This window comes from Clarias gariepinus, chromosome 8 (genome assembly GCF_024256425.1).
Source record: "Clarias gariepinus isolate MV-2021 ecotype Netherlands chromosome 8, CGAR_prim_01v2, whole genome shotgun sequence".
In the NCBI taxonomy this organism is placed as follows: domain Eukaryota; kingdom Metazoa; phylum Chordata; class Actinopteri; order Siluriformes; family Clariidae; genus Clarias; species Clarias gariepinus.
The window spans coordinates 2,756,624-2,775,876 of NC_071107.1; the positions used below are offsets into that span (position 1 = coordinate 2,756,624).

The window sequence follows — 19,253 nt, forward strand, 5'->3', positions numbered from 1 at the left end:
TGCGAAATCAAAACACAGCAGATTCCCATAAACATCCTGCCGTGAATTTTGAAATTTCAGTCCCAAGTCGAAAGCGGTGTCGCTTTTCACCTTAAAGCAGCAGTAAGTTTCGCCTGAACATTTACAGCATTTAAAAAAAATAAATAAATAAATAACTGATTTAATTCGGTTACTTTCTAAATGGCACTATTTTATTTGTGTTTTTGTTTTTTGTAAAAAGTTTATATTTCTCATTACCTTTCTTTTTTTAATTATTCGAGAGAAATCCCATCCGCTGTTTTAAACTGAAACATTTTGCTTGTTTTTTAAAGAAATTCTATTGTACGTGCACTTTTTCCTAAGTGGTTGTGTGTCTTTGTTTTCCGTCCTTCTTTTGTGCTCTTGTTGCTGTGTAGTGTTTTCCAGAAAGCAGTTTTAGCCACGAAATATTAAAAACTCTCCTGGGAGATACAATAATAAAATTGTTTCAGTATCACAAATGTGTGTGTGTGTGTGTGTGTGTGTGTCTCATTTTAATGTAAAGTAACATAACTGAATCCGATCCGGGAACTGATACTGAATGGAATGATGTTGTGCAGTGTGTGTGTGTGTGTGTGTGTGTGTGTGTGTGGCTTTTCAGAACGAGCGTGGGGGGGGGTCATAATGGAGGACAAGGATGTAGTAGCTGTGTTTCCACGTACACACACATAAGCACAGGATTTACACACAATCAAGTGTACACACAGTACATACACTTAGTATACGCAAAATGATACACGAACAAGTGTACACACACACACACACACACACACACACACACACTACTTACAGAGTATTACACCAAACAGACAGGTGTACACACTCAGTAATTACACCAAACAAGAACAGACACACAACTTACACAGTGTGTACACGGACAGAACTTACACACACACAGACAAGTGTACAAACACACACAGTACTTACAGACAGACAAGTGTACATACACACACACACACACACACACACACACACAGTACTTACAAACAGACAAGTGTATACACACACACACACACACACAGTAGATCCTGAAAGTATTCGCCTCGCTTTTGTTATGTAACAGCCTTTTTTTCTAAATGGATTGAATTCATTCTTTTTTTTTTTATTCTACAAACATTACACCATAATGATAACGTAAAAGAAGTTTGTTTGAAATCTTTGCAAATTTATTATCTTTGCGAATTTTTTTTAAATCACATGTACAAGTATTCACACCCTTTGCCATGACACTCAAAACGAATCTCCGGTGCACCTCTGTCCCCTGATCATCACTGAGATGTTTCTACAACCAGACTGGAGTCCACTTGTGGTAAATTCAGTTGATTGGACATGACTGGACAGACACACACCTGTCTCTATAATGTCTCACAGTTAACTGGGCGTGGCAGAGCACAAACCAAGTCATGAAGTCAAAGGAATTGTCTGTAGACCTCCGAGACAGGATTGTACTGAGGCACAGATCTGGAGAAGTGTACGGCAAAATTCTGCAGTATTGAAGGTCCAGATGAGTGGACAGTGGCCTCCATCACCCATAAATAGAAAAAGTTTGGAACCACCAGGACTCTTAACATACGTTTTAATATAATATTTCCATTCCATTCTCCCCATCTACTGTCCCTAGATAGATAGATAGATAGATAGATAGATAGATAACAATAATTACAGTAAACATAAAAAATAGAAACATAAGCTGGAGTAAAGGCCAAATAGACAAAGGTGTTCCTATTGTGCAACAGGTGACAATTAATTATTTAAAGTTTATAATTAAATTATTCCAACCATTAAACCATTATTTAAATAGTTAAATTGCTAAACAAGAAAATAAATAAATGGTCTATAATATTACGGACATTATTACTTATTATAATTCATATAGTTATGTAGTTTTATAAATCACGTAGATAGCAGATTTCAGACTTTTATTATGAAAAATTCAAACGCGATTCCAGGTTGCGACCCGGAAGAGAACGTTAGCTCCCTGATGCCTCCTGTGAGAGGTCAGTGATAGTGGGTGGATTGTAAATACCTCCAAACACACTCTCTCTGCGCACTATAAGGGAGCTGAAGTAACGGCGCTTTAAGTTGATCTAGTGCACTTCATATTGCTCAGGGCCGTGTTTGGATCTCAGCGGCCAATTGTGCGACACACACGCACACCGCGGGTTAGTGAAGCGGGCGCTCGGGCTCGAGGTAAATAACCTGAGCGGTGTAGATGTGTATGATGTGTGTATGATGTGTGTGTGTGTGTGTGTGTGTTACAAAGTTAGATTAGATTATTAGTTTTAGACTAATGACACGCTGGTGCTCTGTGTTATTTCACCTTGAGAGAGAAAGTGACATTAACATTATTATAGTGTGTGTGTGTTTGTGTATTAGTTTTACCTTCTGTTATAAACCTGGAATAACTTATTAACTGTTTAAAATCCAATTTTTATATTTTAAAGAAGAAAAATTAATCTATCTATCTATCGATCTATCTATCTATCTATCTATCAGGCAGATACAGTTGAAACCAGATCAAAACCACAAAATCTTTTTTTTTCTTTACTGTCAAACATTAAATCAGAGTAAACTTTTTCTGTTTTAGATCAATAAATATTAACACAATTTTTGCATTTGTTAAATGTCAGAATTAAGCAAGGGAAAAATTTTATGTATTTTTTTTTATCACTTTTAACAAAGTCAGAAGTAAACATTAGGGGTGGGAATCTTTTACCATCTCACGATTCAATTCGATTCCGATTCTTGAGGCCACGATTCGATTCAAAATCGATTTTCGATTCAAAAAGATTAGATTTTATTCATAATGATTTCTAATCGGGTTCCTGATCATGATCTACTCTCATCTGCTTTGCTATACAGAATGACAAACGGAGACATTAAAGTGTCTTTTTCACATTTATTAAGTTAAATTCTCAGGGAAGTGCCTTTTATTAAAAACATTGTCTGGTTCTCAATTCCTACTCATTAGTAGCTAGCTATAAAATAAGTTGGTACAAAAATAAAGTGCTTCTTCATAATACAAAATGGTTGAAAATAGATGCATTTCCCAGGAAAGTTGCAGTTTACCACAAATATCATGTAGAACACAACCGGAGAAGACAAAAAACCATCTATATTTCTTAGTCAGATTCAGTAACTTAAAGAATAACAAGTTATGAAAATGAAGTGCTTCTTTCAAAATGGAAAAAAATAGTGCCTCTAAGCTACCTGTCTCTGAAATGTTCATAACAGTGTCTCTTGCAACAACAGAACTGTAAACTGTGCAACTGATTATATGACTTTCAACAAATCATGAAAAAAACTGAACATGAACTGTGAAAAACTTGCGGGACGGTATGGCGTACCTCTCCTCTGCTGTCTGTAACATGCAGACTAACCCCTCGTTTCTCCACAACACTGTAAGGCCTTAGGTCTTTGGCAATGAAGCAAGCGATATACCGAGTTATTTTTTTTTTTGCTCTCTCGGAGTTGGTAGGGAGTTTCGTGAAGCACTGCAGTGTGCGTTGGTCTGCAGCTGGCGGCTGACTCTGCTCCGTGTCGCTGAGCTCCGGGTGATGCCTAGTAATATGAGCATGCGCATTTGTTGTGCTGTCGAAGTACTTGGTCTTCGTTTTGCAAAGCTTGCACACTGTGTGTGTCATGTCCACCGCAGTGCTTCCAGGCATTCGGTAAAAACCGGAATGACGCCAAACTTTAGCTTTAAGTGAAGACGGGGCTGATTGGATCTCCCTCTCATCCATATTTGCTTCCTCTTTGTTTTAGTGATTTGCCGCGCACGCTTACGTTCAAAAACCGGCTGCGTGGTGGCATCAGTACAGACCAGTAGGCTAGTTACAAAAATGGAGGCGAACAGCCAGCTGATTTTATTTATTTATTAAATTGATTCTTGGACATTTCAGATCGATTCTGAATCGTTGCAAATGAGAATCTAAATTTTTCTGTGAATCGATTTTTTTGGCACACCCTTAGTAAACATGCACTAAGTTTATTTTGTCTTTAAACAAAAAGAAAATTCCAGATGATTCCATTCTGATCCTAAGAAGCTTCTGATTAATTCTGGTTAATTGATTCCATTTTGAGTTAATTGGTGACGTCCCTCAAACAGAGAGCCTCTTTCTTTGCATCATGAGGAAATTAAGAGAAATCAACCTAGACATCAGGAACAGATTTTTTTTTCTGGGCCTCTACACGTGCGGCTCATCCTTGGGTGCGAGTTCCAGATGCCTCAAGGTCCCACGTTCATCCATTCAGACGATAATACGCAAGTATGAAAAACATAGGAATGTACAACCATCATACCACTCAGGAAGGAGACGGACTCTGAGTCTCAGAGAGAAACGTTTTTTTTGTGTGTGTGTGTGTGTGTGTGAAAAGTGCGAATCAACCCCAAGACAACAGCAAAAGACCTTGTGAAGATGCTGGTAAGACAGTGTGATTGTCCACAGTAAAACAAGTCCTGTAGCACCACGAGCTGAAAGGTTACTCTGGGAGGAGGAAGGCATTACTTCAAAACCACCATAAAAAACAGACTACAGTTTGCAATACATGCGGACAAAAATCTTAATTTCCGGAGACGTGTCCTGTGGTCTGATGAAAACAAAATTCAAACTGTTCGGCCATGATGATAAACGGTATATTTGGAGGAAAATTCATAAATAAATGGCATCATGATAAATATATCCAGTTACACCAGTTCTGTCAGGAGGAGTGGGCAAAAATTCCAGGAAACTATTGTAGGAAGCTTGAGGAAGGAAACCCGAAATGTTTGGCCCAACTGAAAGTTACTGGGCAAATCCACCAAATACTGAGGAAGTGTATGTAACTTTTTGACTGATAAAATCCCATAAAATTCTCCCTTGCTTGATTCTGACATTTAAGAAATGCAAAAAAAAGTTAATATTTATTGATCTAAAATTAAAAAAAGTTTGCGCAGATTTAATGATTGACTGTAAAGAAGTTTTTTTTTTCCTGAAGTGTATGTAAATATTGTGTTTCAACTGTAGATGGTCAGAAAGTAACCTTTTGTTTTTCTTGTGTGTCTAGCGCTGTCTCAAAAACAAAATAAAAAAAATAATTTAAATGTTTTAAAATTAAATCATTCCATAAAAATTTCCATCTATCCATTCTTCTATCCAAGCCTAAAGCTCCATTATATTCAGATAAAGACGCACTGAGTTTGTTCACTGTAGCTGTAGGTGTCCCCTAAAACACCTACAGTAAATAAACATAAATCCTCTTTTATCCTAAAAAAATAAGGTGATTGAATTTTGACTTAAATGAAAATATTAAAATATTTCTCATCTATATTTAGACTATAATATATATATTTTTAATATATATTTTTTTATCTACACCTCAGTGGCAGTGTAATAGTGCCCCCTTGTGGCTGTTCTTTTTTACGTCCTGTGTTAAATAACAAGGAAAACTCAATAAAAATCAATAGACTGCTTAAAAATAAATTAATACAATTTTGATTACTCATACTTTTTTATTTATATCTGTAACGCTAAAAAATTAGCAATATTATTTTCTATTAATTTTAAAATTAGTATTTTGTCTTGAGCAGCTCTGAGTTTTATTGATTTTATTTCTTGATATAAAAAAACCCACAACATTAAAAAAAACAAGTCTAATAAGGAGCAGGTTTTTATTCCTTCACCTCAATCAAAATTACTAAATTCTAAATTAATAGTTGATTAAAACTGCAGGGTTTTTAAATAAAAAAAATAATTTATTACTTCTTGTTATTTTAAAAGAAAAAAATGTTTTATACTATATTAAGAAGTGTATGCATAAAAATGTTTTAAGTATAAAATAACAAAATGAAATAAACTTAAAAAACATTAAAAAAAAAAACAATTTTTTTTGCATCACATCAATTAAAATAAATACATTCAAAATAAATTAGACTGCAGTTTACATTTTTTTTGTGTATTCTTGTTTCAATTTAAAAACGACAACCGATTTTATTCTATATTAAAAAGTGCACACGAATTTTTGTAAACATATATATAAAATACAATAAATAAAAATGAACAATAAATTTTTACAGCGTATGAATTTCGATGCACTCACTTTTTGTCTCTGTCTCTCTCTCTCTCTCTCTCTGTGTCCCTCAGTCTCTGCGTCCCTCAGTCTCTGCGTCTCACACTGCCATGGCTCCCGCTGCTCTTTTCCCGTGTTTATTCCGTATCAGGTCTCTGAGCTCGGTCACACTTTGCAAACATTCCTTAAAAATCCTCCAGAGGACCAGCGCCGATGGACGAGTGTGCGTCGTGTCTTGCCGGAGGAACGCGTCTACGGAGGAGGCTCTGAGCCACAGCGTGTCGGATCTGACGCACAGAGAGAGGACGGTGCTCGAGCGTCTGTACGATGGCCTGGTCGGGGGTCAGAGGTCATCTCTGGCCGAGTGTATAACGCTGGTGGAGACGCAGCACCCTCGGAAGAAGGAGCTCGCCCAGGTGCTCCTGCAGAGGGTGCTGGCGTACCGGCAGGAGCGTGAGAGGGTCGCAGGAGGGAAACCGGTCGCCTTCAGAGTGGGTGAGTGGAGGAGTTGGACAAATAAACCAAAACAGCTTGGAGATGGAATGGGTTTAAGCCCAAGCTCCTTGACATCCCAACATCTCCTCAGTAATGCTCTTGTAGCTGAATGCTCGCAGATCCAGATCCTTATATTCACACTTCAACATCTAGTGCAAAGCCTTACCAGTAAACCTGAGCTTATTAATAGCAGGAAAAGAAAAAAAACAGCTCTTTAAATGATATTTTCTTAACAATCGTAACACACCTTTGAACGTGACTGCAGGTTTGTCCGGTCCTCCCGGTGCTGGGAAATCCTCCTTCATCGAGGTTCTGGGGAAAATGCTGACGGGTAAAGGACACAAAGTCTCAGTGCTGGCTGTGGATCCTTCCTCGTGCACTACGGGAGGTGAGCGTACGCCAAAATGTAAATCGATTCAATCCAAACAACCACACGGTGTAGGTTTTTTAAAAATTATTATATATTTTTTATCTTTATTACGTCTGATTTCAGCTCAATGAAAGTTTTTTTTTTTCATTAAAGCTACAGGAGGCATTTAAGTCAAACCTGAGACTTGTGATGAAATTTCTTGTGAATGAAGGATTGATGTGTATACAAGACTTTAAGCGCAGTATGGTGATGAGACTCTTAGCTGCAGTAAAACTTCTGAACGGCACAAATGTTTTTAAAAAGGCTGTATGTCCGTAAATAACGATCTCTGTGTGACACAATCATTCACCAACACCACTTGCACATTACAGGAACTCAGCTGGGAGTTATTGCCACGTCCCTCGTACAGTCCCGACCTCACTCCAAGACATTTCTACATATTTGGAAAAGCTATTAAAGGAGTTCCTGGGAGGCCAGTGTCTCAGTCGTGAATCAGGCAGTCTGATCACAGCTCTGACGTACTGAGAAAACCTTTTTACCTTGATGGTAAACAAGCACTAGTGAAACAAGGGGATTATATAGAGAAATGAAGGGAGTTTTTACTTTTAGAACTGTTTTCTATTATCTGGACAATCGAAAGTCCCGTTTTGACTTGAACACCCCTTGTAGTGAGCAAAGCAGGAGGCCAGGATAATCTAATCTGGCGCTGATTATTTCCCCAGAACATCATGTTGTGGTTTGTTTTATTCCTCTTCTACATTTACTCATAATTTTTTTTTGTTCTGTCTTTTTTTTGTTTTCTCTTTAACTTAATAATAAGAAATGAATGAAAATTGTAGCTTCTGTCTTAAAGACTTTGTTTTCCTTAAGTTACAGAGTTGACAAAAAAAAAAAACTGCTTAAGATTCTTCCCCTAAACTTTAAAATAAACATTTCCTCCCAGAAAACTTACTATAGAAACGATAAAGTGGTGGACAAAGCTTGTGATTTGTAAGTGCGCTGCTGTCAGAGTTGCTCTTAAAAACAAATTAATCAACAGCACTCAGGCACAAATAGTTTTATACGATGATGTAATCGTTTTTTTAACATGTAAGTGCCGTCACAGGCTCGCTGATGGGGGATAAGACGCGGATGACCGAACTCTCACGAGACATGAACGCTTTTATCCGACCGTCTCCGGCGTCAGGCACGCTCGGTGGGGTAACGAGGACCACCAACGAAGCCATAGTCCTGTGTGAGGGAGCAGGCTACGACATCGTGCTCGTAGAAACAGTGGGTAAGGGTGTGCTTAATTCTAGGACGTGTCTTTGCTGTCGTTTATTTCATTGTTTATAATGTTGTCTAGACATTTTTCCCCCTTATATATGTGATGCCTTTGCATTTTAACATGACTCGGTATTGATTTGTGATGTGTGTGTGTGTGTGTGTGTGTGTGTGTGTGTGTGTGTGTGTGTGTACAGGTGTTGGACAGTCTGAGTTTGCAGTGGCCGATATGGTGGACCTTTTCGTGTTGCTAATTCCACCAGCAGGAGGCGACGAGCTACAGGTAAATGTTTCGCTTCGTTTATTAACACAGGTAGTTCCTGATTATGAACATTCCAGTCACAAATTTTCAGAATGCAAACACAACGCGGTTCTATAACCATTCGTAGATGCAAACAAATCGCTAAAGTACCTCATGTGTATTGTACAAAAAATAGACACTACAGTGCACCAGATTTTAATATTTATCATCATATACAATATTTTCAGTGTGTAAGTGAACGTATAAAATGTCAGAAGCCCGGTATATTGTGTGTGTGTGTGTGTGTGTGTGTGTGTGCGTGCGAGAGAAATGAGTCTGCCTCACTGGTTTCAATGAATAGGTCCGGGAGCACGATGATAGAAAATGTAAAGCTGTCCTGAATCAATTATCCTAATTTCCTAAAATCCTTAACTAAACAGAGTTCACAGTCCAATACAGTGGAAAACAGCTCTGAGAAAAAATAGTGTCCAGGATTCCTCTCGCGATTTAAAGGCGCAGAGACAACACTGTTACATTTCACTCGGTTATGGCTCGGTTATGGTTTTTTGGTCACATAATGGCAGTGTGGGGAACAGGGACAGATTTAGTCAAGTGGATTGGTATACTTTACATTGTATATTCACTTCAAAGGCTTATAAGACTTAGTCTGACTTAGGAACAAATCTGACTTATGAACATGCTCCTGGAACGAAATTTGTTCGAAGGTTGGGGATTACCTGTAGTTCAAACAAGGTAAGAGGAATATGATTCCTCACTTAAATCTGTCTGTAGAAATATTTCTTTTCCTCTCTCTCTTTTTTTTTATTTGGAAATAAAGGGAATAAAGAGAGGTATTATTGAGAAAGCTGACCTGGTCGTAGTGACGAAGTCAGACGGTGATTTGGTCATCCCAGCTCGCAGGATTCAAGCCGAGTACACGAGTGCGCTGAAGCTGCTTCGAAAGAAATCCAAAACCTGGATACCTAAGGTACATATCCTCTGCAAGTGGATCCTTTCTTGTTAAAGTGATAACTTTCTTGTAAAAAATTTGAGAAATGATCACTTTGATTACTACACTTTACTACATTTTATGCAGAAACAGGTCAAAGTTTACATCAGTGACACCATTTACAACAGCTGTTACCAAAACGTTACACTTTTAATGTAGTATATTAACAGTTTTAAGTTTAAAATAAAAAAAAGAAGTAATACACTTCTCCAATAGAAAATCTGCTATTTTATATATAAGCAACACTGGATGTGTGAAAACTCGCTTCTCCTTATTAGACTTTTTTATTTTTTTTATTTTGTGGGAATATTAAAAAAATATATATATATATATATATATATATATATATATATATATATATATTGTAGCGTTTTCACGCCCGAAAGGATGGTGGAGAGGCGAGTAATTAAATTGCTGCCCAATGCAAATGGCTGGGAGTATTTTATTGTACTCACACAGGGTAACCAGCAGCATAACAACACACACACCACATCACACATATCCTGGCCGAAGCCACTAAACCAAACACCTTTTCCCAACAGGGTGAACACATAACAGCCCCTCCCGCAAAGCATGATGGTCCCCAAGCGAAACCCCGCCCCCCGTCACACTGCCCCCACCCGAGCTGTGACCGTCCCCGGTCACCATGGCTCAGTCCAACAGACGTGACGGTGGTCGGCGCCGGCGTTGGGAACGCCGGAGTCTGGTTGCGGAGGAAGAGGGCCCGTCGCCCTCCTCCTGAGGCGGACTGGCCTCCACAGCATCCGACGATGCTCTGGCGTGGGGCTGATAAGGAGCCAGACGATCCCGGTGGAGCACGACCAGTCGCGACCGCCCCGCCAACCGCACCCGGTAGACCACGTCAGAGAGCTGTGCGACGACCGTGCAGGGGCCCACCCAGTGCGACATAAGCTTAGGTGAGAGCCCCCTTTTCCTTCCGGGGGAATACACCCAAACTTGCTCCCCAGCAGCAAAGTCTCGCCCCCGGCTGTGCGTATCGTACACACGGCGCTGCTTAACCCCGGCGTCCGCCAAGTGTCTACGCGCCAATTCGTGGACACGGAACAGTTTGTCTTTTAATGAACAGAAATACTCCACACCTGGTTTCGTGGGTAAATCCACTTGTGGAGGGGACCCAAACACTAGATCCACAGGCGTGCGCAACTCGCGACCGAACATCAACGCAGCTGGCGTCAGCTGCGAGGACTCCTGCACCGCCGTACGATACGCCCAAAGCACGAGAGGCAAATGCTCGTCCCAATCTTTTTGTCGGTCGCTGGTAAGCACGGCGAGTTGGGTGGTGAGTGTTCGGTTGAACCGTTCCACGAGGCCGTCACTTTGTGGATGCAAGGGCGTGGTGCGGGTCTTTTTTACTCCGAGGCGCTCGCACACCGCCGCAAACACCTCCGCCTCGAAGTTACGCCCCTGATCGCTGTGCAACTGCTCCGGGACGCCGAATCGGCTGAACACCTCATCCACCAGCACTCGAGCCGTGGTGGAAGCGCTCTGATCTGGAACAGCGAACGCCTCTGGCCACTTCGTAAAATAATCCATGGCCACCAGCACATAACGATTCCCGCGATCAGAGACGGGAAACGGCCCCAGAATGTCCACGCCCATACGTTCCATGGGCGCCCCCACCCGAAAGTCTTGCAAGGGTGCTCGTGAGCGCTGGGAAGGGCCCTTCTTTGCCGTGCAGACATCGCATCTGTGAACAAAAAGTTCGCTGTCAGTATGACAACCCGGCCAGTAGAACCGAGCACGCAACCGCCGCAGTGTCTTAGTTACCCCAAAGTTTCCCGAACCTGCGTGCCCATGAACCATCCCCAGCACACATGCCCGCAAAGTCCGCGGCACCAGCAGCTGAAAAGATTCGCCAGCGCCACACGGCCGTTCCCACCGGCGGTAGAGTAAGCCCCCCCGCAACGCTAGTCGGTGAAACTGCGAGTGGAGAGCTTTTTCTTCTGGTCCCAGGTGGGCAATGGCGGCATAATCCGGTCTCTGGCCCGCGTTAACCCAATCTACTACCCGCTGCAGCGCCGGGTCCTTCTCCTGTTCGACCACTAGCTGCTCGCAGTCCATCTGTGGCACAGGCGAAACGACCACCGGCGATGGTTTAGGTGCCGCAGTGACTCGGCTGCACGCCGGCTCGGACGGCCGATTACCGACGGGGGCTTCGGAAGACTGCGCAGGGAGAATGTTCTGGTTCACGGGGGTCGGGGTGTGTTCACTGTCGTGACCACCCACACGCTCTTCAACCCGCTCGCAGTGTCGACAACGCTCTTTGCTGCACGGCCGGCGGGATAACGCATCGGCGTTAGCATGCAATTTTCCCGCTCGGTGCCGAACGGTGAAGTGATAGTCCTGCAACCGCTCGAGCCAACGCGCTAACTGGCCCTCGGGCTCTTTAAAACTAAGCAGCCACACTAGCGAAGCGTGATCGGGCCGCAGCAAGAAGGATTGCCCGTATAAATACGGCCTAAAATGCTTAAGGGCCGCGACGACCGCTAGCAGCTCGCGCCGCGTGACGCAGTAATTCTTCTCCGGGCCAGACAACGCGCGGCTGAAGTAAGCGACAACACGCTCTTCGCCCCCGGCAACCTGAGACAGGACGGCCCCCAGCCCTACATCGCTCGCGTCCGTGTTGAGAATAAACGTACGAGCTATATCAGGATACTCGAGAACGGGCGACGTAACCAGAGCTTCCCGTAACCGAGTAAACGCACGCGCGTGCTCCCTGTCCCAGCGAAACGGCTGGTTCTTTCTCGTGAGCGCGTGCAGCGGGCTGGCGATCGTAGCGAAATCCCTCACGAACCGGCGATAGTACGACGCTAACCCGAGAAAAGTGCGCAGCTGCGACACATTCGACGGCTCAGGGCAATTCTGTACCGCGGCAATTTTGGCTGGATCGGTGGCAATCCCTCGAGCGCTAATGACGTGTCCCAGAAAGACAGTTTCTTGCCGCAACAACTGGCACTTTTTGGGATTGAGCCGCAAATTCGCCCGCCGGATAGCTAGAAACACCTCCCGTAGGTTAGCTAGCGCGACCGCAAAATCCTTGCCGTGCACCAATAAATCGTCTAAGTAGACGACACAACGGTTGCGAGGGATCTCTGCCAATACTCTCTCCATCAACCGTTCGAACGTAGCGGGAGCGTTGCAGAGGCCGAACGGCATGCGCCGAAATTGCCATAGCCCTTGTCCGATAGAAAACGCGGTTTTGGGTCGTGCTTCCGGGGCGAGCTCTACTTGCCAGTACCCGCTACGCAGATCCAACGAGCTAAACCACGCCGAGCCCGCAACGTGTTCCAACGCATCATCTATTCCCGGCAACGGATAAGAATCTTTACGCGTCACCTCGTTTAACCGCCGGTAGTCCACACAAAACCGCCACGATTCGTCCTTCTTACGCACAAGTACAACGGGTGAAGACCACGGTCCGGATGCTGGCTCTATGACGCCCGAGTCGGCCATCTCACGCAGCTGCTGCTCGGCTATAGCTCGTTTAGCTAACGGGAGGCGTCTCGGATGTAACCGAACAGGAGCGGCGTTACCTGTATCGATGTTGTGCTGCACCAAATTGGTATGCGTGCACTCGCGTTCATCCACTGCGAAAATATCTGCGAACTCGTGCAAAAGGGACTTCACAGCGTCGGTCTGCGTCTGATTTAGCCCCACACTGCTACGCTGCATCAGCTCGGCCATTATTCTCACTCGGACAGCTACCGGATGTTTACACGGCGCGTCCACCGGAAGTTCCGCCCCCCTGGTGCGTGCTACTAACCCGTCCGGCTGCGCTTTGGGCACTAGCAACCTAGCTAAACCGAAACTACCCCGCAGAGTCCCGTCCGCGAGATTCAGTACCGCACCCCACCTTTCCAAAATGTCTAATCCCAAGATACAATCATCCTCGATATCCGCCACAAAGAATGGGTGAAAAAGAATGATTGTACCTACTTGTATTCGCACTGTGCGACAGGCCCGTATCCTCAGATAACTCCCCGACACGGTGCGAATGTTCACGGCCGGGTCCGGCAGCACACGACCGCGCTCTCCACGCTCCAACAATCCCCCGCGCAGCAGCGAAACTGTAGAGCCGGTGTCCACGAGCGCCCGCAGCGAAACGTTGTCCAGGCCGCAGTCCACATAGACCCCCGCGCGATTTCCGACACGTCCCGACCGGAAGTTAAATCCGGCAGTTGGGGAAACAAAGATGGCTGTGGGAGGCGGTTTCCCCTCGGCGCCCCCCGAAGCTAGTTTAACGGCTGCTGGGGTACGCTGTCCTCCGGCCGGAGAACGTTGCAGCGGTGGTCCGGCGGTCCCTGGCCTCGGCGTCGTCGCGGAAACTCGGAGGCTGGGTCGAGGCCCAACCGTGACGGGTAGCCCTGTCCCCGGCTAGGTTCACCTACCCAGCGGCCGCGAGCCACCGAAGATCGGTCGGCTCTCTCGCCACGGTGTTCACCCAAGATGGGCTCGGCGCGCTCGGCCTCGCGCAGCGCCTCGGACAGAGACGCCGGTGCCGCTAACCGGAGGTGCTCGCGAAGCCGGTACGGCCGGACTCCCCGAAGGAACGCGCGACGAGCTAGCTCCTCCTGCTGGCCGTGTCCGAAATCCGGATAGCCCTGGCGCGCGAGAGATCGCAGGTCCATGGCGAACGCCCCTAGTGGCTCAGAGGCGCTCCGCACGCGGGTTGCCAACTCCTCGCCCGCGGCCTCGTTACGGTCCCCTGCGCCGAAGCGGAAACAGAGCGACTGCTGCAGCTTCACCCAATCCCCCCGCTCATCAGCCCGGAGATCTTGCAACGCCCGCAGCGCGTCACCCTCCAACGAGAGGGCCACCCGGACAGCTGTTTCCGCCGGGGACCAGCTCGCGAATTTGGCGGCTAGCTCTACCTGGGCGATGAACGCGTGGGGGTCGCCGGCGCCGTTGTAGGCCGGCAGGCGTAGCTGCAGGTCGCTTCGCTGGCGGACGGAACACGGAGCTGTAGCTTGCTCCGGCGTCGGCGCCGTGTCACTGGAGGAATCCTCTCCGAGGTCCAATGCCGGAACCGGGAACGCGCCGCTCCGCTCCGGTTGCCGCTCCTTGCCCGCGCTGGCTCCGTCAGGGAGGGTCTTCTTCCTTCTCAGCTGCTCCGCCACTCGCCGGCCTAGTTGGATCCTCCGGATTTCCTCCGGGGTGCGCTCTAACTCGCGACTCTCCATCCCACTTCTGACACCAATTGTAGCGTTTTCACGCCCGAAAGGATGGTGGAGAGGCGAGTAATTAAATTGCTGCCCAATGCAAATGGCTGGGAGTATTTTATTGTACTCACACAGGGTAACCAGCAGCATAACAACACACACACCACATCACACATATCCTGGCCGAAGCCACTAAACCAAACACCTTTTCCCAACAGGGTGAACACATAACAGCCCCTCCCGCAAAGCATGATGGTCCCCAAGCGAAACCCCGCCCCCCGTCACAATATATATATATATATATTTAAAAAAATTCAGCACTAGATATCAAAATAAATAAAAAATAAAAGTCTTTATTTCATTATAACAATGGTTTCGGTTTATAGAAATGGAAAACAATTATGCGTGATCACAAATTTTATTCATTTACTTTTTAAGCATTATATTGATTTTTATGAGTTTTTTTGTTATTTAAAACTGCACAGGAAAAAGAACAATGAGGCATCATTTGTAATAAATGTTTTTCTTTTGATTATTTTTAGTTTTGTAAATATGTTACAAATTCTCAGAAAATAGCTAATTGAGTATTTTTATTTAAAAAGTAACAAGAACTAATAAAACACAGCCATGGTATTGAAACATGCGGCATGGTGACATAGTAGTTTGCATGTTCTCCCTGTGCTTGGTGGGTTTCCTCCGTGTACTCTGGTTTCCACCTACAGTCCAAAGACATGCAGATTAGGATAATTGTTGTTCCCAAATTGCCCTTAATGTGTGAATGGGTGTGTGCGTCTGAATAAGCGTGTGCAGGATAAGCGGTGTAAAGAATAAATGAGATATTCTTTATTTGTTTTAGTTTTGTGTGTAGATCAGAGAAGAGCAGCTTTAAGTTTGGGAATAGAACAAAAAACTCAAAGCATCCTCATCAACATAGGACAGACTGGTTCGAGTTGACAGGAAAACTTAAATAACCACTCGTTACACAGAGAAGAAAAGCATCTCGGAGTGTGTGTGTGGGTGGATCACACAAACTGGACAGCTAAAGATTGTAAAACTTGATTAAGTCACATCAAGTAGGCAAGTCAATGGTAGCAATTATTCGCCTCTTAAACTGCCTAGTTTTGAGCTGGCTGTGCCCATGAATTTCATTATACAATTAAAATTGTGCACAGTTTAGTGTTATTAATATTTATGGTTCAAAATGATTTTACCCAGGATTGTTCAGGTTTGACCTGAGAAAAAAAAACAACAACTTAAAAAACAGAACAAATCATTGTCTCACCCTTAAACTTCATGCCCTTGGTTCATTTTTATTTTAACATTAACATCACTTAACTTTAAAATCACAAATATACTAGTGTGTACAAAATCTAAATCCATCACAAGGTCACTCGAGCTCACAACCTTCTGGGCCTCATAATGTTTCTTTATAAATTCTAATATATACATTAACTTTTATGTGTTTTACTCAGATGAAACTCCATCTCTGATATAATCCATACCGACGATGTTGTTTTTTTTTATGTTGTTCTGGTCCTCTGTGGCCAGCAGGGGGGGCTGTTTCGGAGACGTCATCCCGATCGTCGTCCAGAACGCGCTACACAGTCCAGGGCTGCTATTCACAGAACGTCTCGGAGATGGAGTGCTGAGCTCTGACGACATTCCAGCCTGTGAATACTCGCCTTTATACCAGAAAAACGATCCATCTTCTTTAATTAACACTGGGGTCGGGATGCCAGCAGCGCTAAACGATACGACTAGCATTACATGTAACAATCTGCTAAACGAAGGGACGTCTGGTTGCTATTCTCAGTCCACCCTTGTTCTTTCACAATTTATTATTATTTTTTTCATCAATCCGATTGAGCTTAGGGGTTTCATGTATGTAACATGCTTTAATGTCTAATTCCCAGCATGCTCTGCTCTGCCTTTTGGACACTGGCACGCAACCTTTTTGTCTTCTATCCCCACAGCAGTACATCTGCCTATTGGCAGCGCGCCAGCATGGCATTTCACTGATTAGAGGCCACCCACTCGCACGGGAGTCGCTCACATCTTTGTCTCCGTATCCACAGAGGGCTCTCAGTGCAGCATCCCTTTCACTCAGCCGTATTGATTTTTCTTTTCCCTGATCTGAAGACTTTCCAGCCTGTAGTTCATCAGTCATTGAAACCCGAGAAGGCCTGTGTGGGTGTGCTTAACCTTCTCGCGCGTCCAGCTTTAACAGCGCGGTTTAAAGGAAATAATAACTTCATCCTCCAAGAATTTCAGATGTGTACAGCCGACATGTCCGTATCGGGTTTTTGACTGACAAACAAACAAACAGACAGGTGAAAACAGGCTATGTTGTAAATGCAGATGTTCGGAAGGTAGTATCTGTTCAAATCCCCAGCTAATTCTGTTGAAATGAAGCGAGGCAGCCTGAATCTGCTAATCAATATTTCATTTCCACTCGGAGGCTTAAAACACCGGTGTGGGGAAAAAAAAAATCTTCTATTTCAGGGCAAACTGCAAGAAAAGATGATAAGAATCCACCTTTTTGAGACAGTTAACAAATTTTAAGCTTTAGGAACCTTGTCATTTGAACAAGCTTCCTTGTCCAGTGAAATATATTCAATCACGTACTTGCACACTGATAAACTTGACTTTGTTTTGTTTTTCTGGGAAGTTAAACCTTGATATTTGCCATTTAAAATCACCAATTTATTAAAATAAATGTAATTTTGCAACGCCAATGTGGGTTGCTATAGTTAAATGGTTAATATAATATATATATATATATATATATATATATATATATATATATTATAATATATATTAAGAATATAACAGTCCTTAAGCTAAGAGTCAGAGTCCATGTTATAGCCTTTATACTTTTTTCTTCTCTCTCTCTCTCTCTCTCTCTCTGTTATGTCGTGGTCAGGTGGTCCGTGTGTCCTCTCAGACAGGACAGGGTGTCCCCGAGCTCTGGGACGTCATGCTGCAGTATCGCGACGTCATGTTGTCCAGCGGTGAGTTGCAAACCCGCAGACGTGAGCAGCAGAAGGTCTGGCTGTGGAGCCTGATCCAGGAAAACGCCTTGCGCCACTTTCAGGAACACCCGGCGGTGCGGGCGGCGCTGCCAAAGATGGAGTGCAGGGTAGCACAAGGAGACATTAGTCCTGGACTGGCAGCCGACCTCCTGCTGAGGGCCTTCAGGACCACATAGTAATACAAAGACCTGTCTTGGGAAGAGGTGCAATGTGTAAGGAATGAATCCTGGGATGATTAAAGCTTTGGTATGTGGGTTGGTGCAATTATTATTTACAGGTTTTCAACATCTCACTGTAAATATTGAAGCAAAGCTGGACAAAATTCATAAACGTAGCAAAAGCTCATGTCCTATGTAACAAGGTGGATAAAAAAAACAATAGCTAGCATAATGTAATAACAAATTAATGAATAGATATATAAAATAAACATGTGTTTTTTTTTTTTCTTAAGAATGTTTCTAAAGTACCTCCTACTCAGCAAAACATTGGCCAAAATATTCACGCGAAAGCTATTGAAAGTGGAACCTCGGCATACGAATTTAATCCGTTCTGTAGGCGAGTCCTTTTGTATTGTGAAACGCATTTTTAATGCAGATAATCCCATGGTAAATGCGGATAATTCGTGGTGGAAAAAAGATGCCCTTTGACCCCTTTAAATTCAGACAGGACCAGGTTGAATATACAAGGTGCCGTGTACTGTAGTCCAGAAGCGCTTGACCCATGCATATTTATTAAAGGGCGAGGAAGCTCCAAAATGTCAGCACTGTAACACTAATCTGACTATAAAGCATAAACTTTTGACCTGCCCAAGTTTTAATGCCATGAGACAACGATTTCTACCAGAACAAACTTTAAAGAACTTTTTCTGCAAGATGAAACCAGGAAAAACTTTTACAATTTTTAGCAAAAGTGCATCTAAAGAACCCTGTATAAAATCTTGTTCTTCTGGCCAAGGCCATTTTATAATGTAATATTTATTTATTTATCCTATTTCTTTTATTTTATTTTTTGCTGATATTTAAATCCCTTACATTATATCTATAATTTAATATTATATCAGTTTGTATAAATTGGTTGAAAGTTTAATATGTATCTGCCATGAAATAGCCTGTGAAGCTGATATGGCAATAAACCCTAATACAAACAAACAAAAACCTAAAAATATTACCAATATTACCATTTTTAACACTATATAACACATATTTTAGCAGATAAAAAAAAAAAAAAAACTTTTAGAAAAGACATAAAGTAAAATGTGAATTAAATAGATGTTAAACCTAATTTAAGCCTTAATTTATGATTCCTCTTGGCACAGGCTGCTTTAAAAACCAAACTGAAAGCGGCTCCCTTTTCTTCCTGCTAACGTTCTTGGGACCTGTGATGTCTTTACTTAATCTTGCACAAAAAAAAAAAAAAGTGTAAACTCACTTTGCTTTACTTTCTACTGATGCAACCAAGTTTTCAACGGCTTCCAGACATGAGTAAGTATGCGGAACTTAGCTGGCGTTCAGTTCACTTTGTACATTTTCCCTTTACGCTATAAATGCTTCAATGCCAAGGATTTCATCTTTATTTCTCTTTGTCACTTTCTTTTGCC

The 19,253-nt window shown here is 43.4% G+C and overlaps 1 protein-coding gene across 1 annotated transcript; it reads left to right on the forward strand.

Moving 5' to 3' along the window:
• Positions 1 to 2,088: 2,088 nt before the first annotated feature.
• On the forward strand, positions 2,089 to 18,854 carry mmaa (metabolism of cobalamin associated A). The gene is made up of 7 exons (XM_053501320.1): positions 2,089 to 2,208; positions 6,141 to 6,561; positions 6,827 to 6,949; positions 8,037 to 8,207; positions 8,392 to 8,477; positions 9,274 to 9,423; positions 17,548 to 18,854. Exons 2-7 carry the CDS (start codon positions 6,177 to 6,179, stop codon positions 17,830 to 17,832), a joined length of 1,200 nt encoding a protein of 399 aa, XP_053357295.1. The 5' UTR covers positions 2,089 to 2,208; positions 6,141 to 6,176; the 3' UTR covers positions 17,833 to 18,854.
• The last annotated feature ends 399 nt before the right edge of the window (positions 18,855 to 19,253 follow it).

Excerpts from the sequence above, each read along its gene's own strand:
- mmaa (XM_053501320.1), top strand. The coding sequence starts at position 6,177 with ATGGCTCCCGCTGCTCTTTTCCCGTGTTTATTCCGTATCAGGTCTCTG. Across the intron at positions 6,562-6,826 it reads ACCGGTCGCCTTCAGAGTGG|GTTTGTCCGGTCCTCCCGGT; the intron begins GTGAGTGGAGGA and ends ACGTGACTGCAG. Across the intron at positions 8,208-8,391 it reads CGTGCTCGTAGAAACAGTGG|GTGTTGGACAGTCTGAGTTT; the intron begins GTAAGGGTGTGC and ends GTGTGTGTACAG.